General features: G+C 42.3%; 1 protein-coding gene across 2 annotated transcripts; it reads left to right on the top strand.

The window, feature by feature from the left end:
• The first annotated feature begins 81 nt into the window (after positions 1-81).
• On the top strand, positions 82-7,220 carry LOC124658257 (ankyrin-3-like). 2 transcript variants are annotated; one of them, XM_047196640.1, is made up of 11 exons: positions 82-273; positions 356-529; positions 1,094-1,237; positions 2,373-2,512; positions 3,255-3,341; positions 3,498-3,620; positions 4,601-4,747; positions 4,901-4,996; positions 5,355-5,525; positions 5,619-5,719; positions 6,859-7,220. In XM_047196640.1, the coding sequence occupies exons 1-10, from the start codon at positions 129-131 to the stop codon at positions 5,700-5,702; spliced, it is 1,311 nt and encodes a 436-aa protein (XP_047052596.1). In that variant the 5' UTR covers positions 82-128; the 3' UTR covers positions 5,703-5,719; positions 6,859-7,220. The 2 variants fall into 2 exon arrangements, with proteins under 2 accessions (XP_047052596.1, XP_047052595.1); XM_047196639.1 differs by having other exon boundaries at positions 84-273; positions 5,619-5,698.
• Positions 7,221-8,214: the final 994 nt, after the last annotated feature.

Below are 8,214 nucleotides of genomic sequence, written 5' to 3'. Positions count from 1 at the left end.
TTGCTCTGACACCGAAACGCAGCACCACAGTCCACCGCCGTCACTCTGCTTCCCGCTCTTTTCCCGTTCCTCTCCCCTCGCCAAACCCTAACCTTCTCGAACCTTCCGTTCCACCCAGAGCCATCTCCATGGCCTCCTCCCCCGCGAGATCCTCCTCTCGGCCGCAGCGCTTCCCGGAGAATCTCTTCGTGCTCGACAACCCCAGGCCCGAGGATAAGCTGACCCCGCAGATCTTCCTGGCGGCGGGGGATGGCAACATCCGCTCGATGAAGAGTAAGCTCTCGCGACCCCCCTCCCCCCCGTGGATAGGTTCCTGAATCTGATGCGGTTTCTGCTCCTGGATCTGTCCGTACAGAGCTGGCGGAGGGGCTAGCAAGGGAGGGGAAAAGCTTGAGGGAGATGACGGTCAATGACCCGCTGCACAGGAGGCTCGGCCCGCTGCACTTCGCCGCCTGGTCCGGGAAGCTGGAGATGTGCAGGTTCCTCATCAAGGAACTCCACCTCGACGTCAATGCGGACGCTGACCGTGGTAATTAATTTGCTCTGCTTTTTTTTTTTTGTTTGCACTGTAATTCTGCAAATGCTAGTTTCACTTGACTGGCCCCTTTCTGCTTTCAGGGGCTGGAGACCATCATCAACTCCCCAACCCAAGTTTTGTAAAAATATATAAACTAGTGATGTAGAAGGGCGGCTAGCTTAATTATCGGTACTATGATATGCAATAGTTCGTTCCTTTTGTTTTTCTGCTATTAGGTTGCTGTTGAGAAGGCTTTTGTGTTATATTGTTTTCGTTTTACAGCAGGGAGGCACTTGCGTTCACATCAGTAAAGTTCTGCAGAAATATACCTTTCTTTTAAAAAAATGCATGTTAAATAATGGACCTATAAAATAGGAAAATATGAGTACAGACTAATGATGTCACTGAGAGCGAACGTGCTTGCGCCTAATTTTAATTTTTATGGCATGACCCACCTGTACCTGCCTGCGCCATCTTTAGCTTGTATTTTACAGGTTTCATTGCTCTTAATTACTTATCCCTTTTCTGGCCAGAAGATTCTGAGGAACTGCTTTCCCTTTCTTGTGTTCTTGCTAGGTTCGTCGCCTCTACTATTTGCAGCATGTGGTCGTGCACCTAAAGAAGCTGTGAGGCTTCTACTTGATCGTGGTGCTGATCCAAACATAGCATCCGGGAAAGGGTATACTGTGCTCCATGTTGTTGCAACCATGACAAAGAGAGGTTCTCTCTACCTACATATCCATCGATTCAGAATTTTGTATGTTTTAGCTACATTTAGGTTTAACCTGCCATATCTGATCTCTGTCATATTTTAACCAAAACGGATCGCAGTCTCTGCCCTTCAGTGACATTCTGTTCTTCAGATTGTTTTTGTCTTTGCAAATTGCACTTTTCTGCTGACTTAAGTGGTACAAAAACCTTTAATTAAGGAACCATTGTTGGTGCTAGTATCCAGTTTCATCGATGTAGAATCAATAGAACCACTGTTGCCTATAATAGTTTCATTCATCAGATAGCCATTTCAAGTTTGAACAGTATTTCTACCAACCAGTTGTTTCTTTCAACGGAAGAAGCTTTATTCTCCTGGTCTTGGCATCAGGTGTTGCAGATAGCAATCAATGCATACTCAAAACATATACATAGTTCACAACCAGAAACAATTGATACCAAAAACATCAAATAATGGATTAAACAAAAACCAATACAGGACTTTAATAGCCGCAAGCTTCTTCTGCCTCCTATCTATTTTGCCAAATATTTCATCAGTGACAATCTCCTGTCTCCTGCTCCCATTGGCCATAGCTTCCTTGTTGCCCTGATCCTGATTACTAAAACCTGACGTGCATTAGCTTTTCTATCAAGCATGACATATAAGTAAACTTGAGCAAGACTCATATTGGATTGTGATAAAATAACGCCACATTATGTTTTGGTCCCATCAGGCTAGCATTACCCGATGCTAGTTACTAGTGTCCATAGCTGGGAACACTGACAGTCAAATCTGTACCTCTCATAACCTTATTTGTTTTTCCTATGCTTAATCACTGTTGTGGGTCAGGTTCTGTTGATCAGCCCAGAAAAGCCTTAAGCCATGTTGCAGTAATTTTCCAAGTTTTTTTTAGTGCTTATTGTCTCGCGTAACCACTTACATGTTACTTTAGCTTATGGGTTTATAGAAATGCCTTGTATGTATATTATAAGAAATTTAGTTCCTGGCCATGGTTTGATTTTAATTATGAAGCAGTTGCTTTTAATTATGAAACAAATACAGTTTTTTCGGTAATAGGACATTATTTATCTATTGTATTCTTCATGGTGATGTGATGCAGCGGGAAATTTCATGTATTTTATCCAGATTCCAGTGGGGTAGCAGAGATATTATTGTCCAGAGGGGCCAATGTTGACCCCATGTGCGAACTAGGAACCCCACTACATTATGCTGCTGAATGTGGAAATGTGCAAATGCTGGACATGCTGTTGCAGTATCACGCAAATGTAATAATTTTCTTCTTTCCATATTTGGTGTGCTCTTTTTGGTCTATATTAGATGTGTTGTGTACAGTACTGTATCCATGATAGCTGGGAAGTCGTGGCCAGGGTGAATTTGGTTGGGCCCATAAATGTTCATATCGATATTTTCTCCCAGGGAATATTCCCATTCTGGCATTGGAATGGATGCTACTCTTACCTCATTCAATGGACTGAGCCAGCTTCTGTTTTTTCCGCTCACTCTAGTCTGGTGTCTCTTTCCGTTCTTTTCTTCTTTCACCATGTGTATCCTTTGTTCATGGGTCATTGGCTCTTCCCTTGCTTACTATTATTAGATGTGCCAGATCACAGTCAGATAAAGTTACAGTTTAATGTATTGTCCCCATGTGATGGGGCTCACACTTCTGGTGTTTTGTGTTTTGCATGTAAGTTTATTTGCAAATTAATGAGCATCCAGCATAGGTGATAACGGGTAACATCCGCATATCCTTAAATTACCTTGATTTGTCCACTTGCTGTTTTGAGTACTCATCTGATCGATGTAGTGGAAACAGTTGCAAAAATGATAAAGCATTATGGTTAACTTTTCGAAGGGAATTTGACTAAAATATGTAGAACACAGTTTCTGTTAATGTTTTCATTTCTTCTGATAATAATTGCATATTAAAGAGCTGATAGTTTATTTTTCGTCATTAGTCATTGCGTTATTGTTTCCGTACAAGTGATGTATTGTCTGCCTTTTGTCCAGCCTAACAGAGTTGTGCGTTTATTCTATGCACCACTGACATTGGCTATCTTTGCTCATTCGTTGAAGTGCGTGGAACTACTTATTAAGGTGCAGTCATGTTCCCTTTCGAGCATCTACTTACCATAAGATAGTTTTTGCCAAAGGGAGGTCAACAAATTTGCTATGTCATTCCTATAATGAGCACAAGTTGCAGCATATTCTAGAAACACTATCTTCGACATCATGGGCTATTCAATGTTTCAGGCTGGTGCTGATGTCAATGCTGGTAGACCTGTAACTCCATTAATAATAGCTGCAGCTGATGGCTTAGCTGACTGCGTCAAGTGTTTGTTGGAAGCTGGTGCTGATGCCAATATTCCTGATGAAGTGAGTTTCTGTTCCGCTACTTAGGCTGTTTTCAGTTTGTCTCTCTGATGGAGCTTCCGAGCTAGTTTTTAGTTGAACTTGTGATACAACTTTCCTGGAGTGTTAGAGATGAATGGCTGATTGTAAATCACAGAACCTATACATTATATATAATAACACAGTAAATGTTGGTCATTTGGCAAACGTCCGTAAATGATGCCGCATGTTGTTATTTCACGTTTGTTAGGTTTCAAAAATCATTGTTTCTTACTAGCCTGTTTTATGTGATCCTCTCATTTATCTGATTTTTGTACCTGTGTTACATCAATCCCGCTTTTGACGAAAACAAGAGCAAAAGCCCTTTCTGCAAATGAGAAACTTATTAGCCTGTTAGGGACCAATACTTATTTCTTCATGCAGAAGAAAAGGTGTGATGAACTGAATATTGTGGCAGTTATTATGGATATGCTAGAAATAGGCTAGAAGATGGGTTGTTGGCTTGTTGCTCTTACCCAGTTCTATATTTCAACAGTATGGTGAAATGCTTCTTTTTTGAGATTTAGTAGGGTGAATTGTTACACTCCCAAACTAAAGTATTGTATAACTCTGTCGTAATAAGAGCAGTTTAGGGTAAAATGTGCCACACTGAAGTTCTATGCCTGGTTCAAATAATGATTTATCTAGGTAATACTGAAGTTCACATCATCCACGCTTTCCACATAAAGAAAAGAGCAAAGGAACTAAACATTCATGGACCTGTTTATTTTAAACACATATCCAGGAGTTCTGACTGCAGACTGGCATACTGTAGAGTCTTTCATATTGTACTATACATTAATACATATGCGGTACAATCGTCTACAATTCCTCACATTTTGGATCTTACAGTAATATGCTTGAACGTAATACCTTCACCACATTCTTTATTTCCCCCCATTACCTACCCCCTCCCTCTCCTTCACGCTTATGTCTCAAACTGATCCTTGAAATGTTGTTAACAGATTGGTAGAACACCATTGGAAATAGCTGCAATCCAAGGATGGAAGGAATGCGTTGAGATCCTTTTTCCTTTCACATCCCGTCTAACCAGATTTCCAGACTGGAGCATTGATGGAATAATGCAACATGTGGCATTAGGGAGTTCAAGAGTACAAATACAATCTCGCCAACTCTACTTATTACTCCAGTTGCATTGATTTCTATGGGTTACGCAGATTGCTAAAAATGAACTAACTCTCTTAAAGATTGTTCACTGCAATGCACTCTATACACTATTTGACTGTCATTTACATTTGATTTAGGATTATAAAAAATGTGAGGGATCTGCTTTAAAAGCCCAAGGGGATGCTGCATTTCAGGCAAAGGATTATCCTCATGCATCGGATCTGTACACTAAGGTAAAATCTTTTGTCATAATGCATCTACTTACCTGTCGCTGCATATTAGTACGTCATGAGGACTCAAATAGACAATTGGTTTCCTTGTCATATATTGAAGTTCCCGGTGAACCAAATAATGATTTTGTTTAAGACACATGCTGTACTTCGGAACAGCTTCTATTTGCCACCTTTTAGGTTCAATTTTTGAACAGCTTCTATTTACCACCTTTTAGGTTCAATTTGTAGAACAGCCTGTACATATGCAGTATCCTATTCTTCTAAATATTTTCTCTGTCCTTTGATTAAGACAAGGTGTGTTAGTAGTGTCTTTTACAGTTATCTTGATCTTTTGGTGGGACATCATTGATGGCTGCAGGCAGTCGAGACTGACCCTCATGATTCAACCTTGTACGCAAAGAGGAGCCTTTGCTGGCTGCATATTGGTGAAAAAGACAAAGCTTTTAATGATGCCAATACCTACAAAGGTATGGATGTGGACTTGTCAAGTTCCTGCCATGAGCAAGCAGCAGCTCTAATACTAACGAAGGTATTGTTTGGGCAAGTTGCAATGACCCTTTGTTTTCCATGATATGTTGTATTCCTTATTACCCTGACCATGCATTGATGCTTGTGTGTTTAGGAGTATGGCCTTGCATGCAAAGCTCTCCTTTCTGGCTTGAAATTGGATTTTGGACGAGGTCCGATTGGTGAAGTATCTCGGTAATCTCTGCTCTTGTTCTGGTAATGTTTCATAGGATAGCTTGAGGCTGTTACTTTTATAGGTTATTATACTCAGATATGGTAAGATCTGTTAGATATCAGACCGTTCTTCCTCTGGTTTACTGTGACATCCACAAATAGTATTACGTGTACACGGCGGCACCATCTGTCCATTGTAGTTTCTATCGTGCCCATTGACGAAGTTATAAGGTACGTGACATGTTAGGACTCCAGGCCTATTTGGATTACTACCAAAGCTAACCTTATCAAAAAAATTGTCAGCCCGTGAAATTTGGCAGTCGCTTGGATCGATACCAAATAATTGGCTCGCGCAGCCAACCTGCCATACGCCAGTGCTATTCTTGCCAAATCATGGGCGAGCCGAGGGCGCCAAAAAGCTCCGCTAAAAATTTGGCATGGTGACTTTCTGAGTGGGTCCCATGTACTTCTTTGTTTATTGCTTTATGTAGCGCATGTAGCCGACTGTTTTGATAGTATTGTCTTGTAATTAATTGGCCGGCCTTACATAAGCAAGCGTAGGTAGTCCAGCTGAGCGTGTATATCCGAGCCACGCATGTCATTCTTTTGGTGTTTTTTTTTTCTTTTTTTTGCGAAAAAGATTTTTTTTTCTCTTTGAGTGCATCATGAATCTACATATATTCTCAGATTTAGTTAGTGGATGTAAAAAATATTCCAGGAACTAGTATGCACGAAATCTGTTTGTGGCAAACCAGACATGGTCTAGTTATGCCAAAATTTTGGATGGTGCCGATGGCTACAAATCAAACAACTACCTATCAAAATTTTGGTCAGGCCCTTGGATTGGTCATGCCAATTTTTTGGTGGGGCAAGGTTTGGCTCGAACCAAGCAGACTCTTTATCTTCATTTCCCCCCTTTATCATATGTTTTGGTTCAGTTTAGGGGACCCCACCAAAGTCCCACATATAGTTCATTTTGAGTTAGCTAGCTAGACAACTCTAAATGAACTATAGTCTATAGGTGTGATCCCGCTTGACACCTTATCGGATCACATGTCACCCAGAATAAGATTATGCTGATGAACCGTCTGTCTGCTTATTCACGCTTTCTTCTGAACTTCATGAATGACCAGTGACCTTAAATGTATATGCCACTATAAACTTTGGATTGAAACTTGCAGGGAGAAGAATGCGTGAAGAAAGGTTAGTTATTACTGCCTGGACAATGCCAAGCGTCCACTGAAGTTGTGATGGCTGCGTTTTTGTTCGATCTTGCATGTTGACAGTAGTGTGTCCATATTTTTGGGTGTAGAGATGTACCTAGCATGTAGGCTATAATCTGGCAGGTGAATCGCCTCGATACCTTGATCATGGATGGGCTCGCCATTATCATGTTAGTAGGAAACAAGAGATATGATTTGATCAAACGAGAGATGTGGTTTGATCACAGACGATCAACCAATCACTACAAAATAGGCAATACTCGTGATATTGCCAAATCTTCTACAGTTGCATGTTGCCGGCATATGCTACAAAATGTGAATTATTTGCAACAAATGATGCGTACATAGCTGCATGTGAATTATGAAATTAGTCCTTGTACCTAGCATAGATGATGGTAGATCGCAGGTACTGAAGTTGAGGCAATGCTGGCCGGGCGCTCAGGGTGTGCAACACCATGTCACTTTGGGCCTTAGAGCATCTCCAGTCTCCAAGAAATGGAGAAAATCGCGTTCTAGTCGCGTCCCTCAAAGTTAAATAGCGTCTCATTTTATGTTCCGTCTCTGGTAGGACCGGACACAAAAATAGCGTCTGGACGCATGCATACAGCTCCTACTTCCTACATGTTATTCTATTTTTTCCCACACTTTCTCTCACCTACTTTCTGTACAGATTTTTAGTCTCTTTTTATCCGACGTGTTCCGGACGTGTCCCAAATCATTCGTGTCGGACATTTTTTAAGGGACGTGACTGGAGATGCTCTTAGAGCATCCCATATGTCTGAAATTGCTCCCAATGGTGGCCCTTCTGTCATGTCCGTGGTCTTTGGCAGGCCCCATTTTAACCCCATATTTGGGGTGGGTTCAATGGCCGGCTGGGTTCTCTCAGCAGCCTCTATCCTCTAGTTCAGCCTCCAGGAACCCCTTCTCGCCGGTATCATGGGACCCATCTCGCCCTCTCGTGTCGATGACCTTGCCCTCCGCATGCCATTGAAGGAGCTGCTGGCCCTAGAGTGTCAAGCGCCGAGGCCGGGGCAAGAGAGAGAAGGAGAAGGAAGTCTACGTCTCCGCTGCTGAAAAGGAGACCACGACATGGTACACCGTGCAGCTAGCGGCCCAAAATCAGTTGCAACATGCGTTGCTCATGCCCAACGCCAAGCTGTGGTGGAGGGCATGGCCGCGTAAGACTTAGCTACCGCGAGCCAAACCTCCGACACTCAGGCGCGCGGAGCATCTCGTGGCCGCAATGCACACTGCTACATGTTAGGCTATGCGCCCGCTGCTGAGCTCGTTGTCCTCTGCAAGTAGTCGCCGGAG

Source organism: Lolium rigidum, chromosome 5, assembly GCF_022539505.1.
Source record: "Lolium rigidum isolate FL_2022 chromosome 5, APGP_CSIRO_Lrig_0.1, whole genome shotgun sequence".
In the NCBI taxonomy this organism is placed as follows: Eukaryota; Viridiplantae; Streptophyta; class Magnoliopsida; order Poales; family Poaceae; genus Lolium; species Lolium rigidum.
The sequence above is the reverse complement of the archived record's forward strand: the minus strand, read 5'-3'. Positions and strand labels throughout refer to the sequence as shown.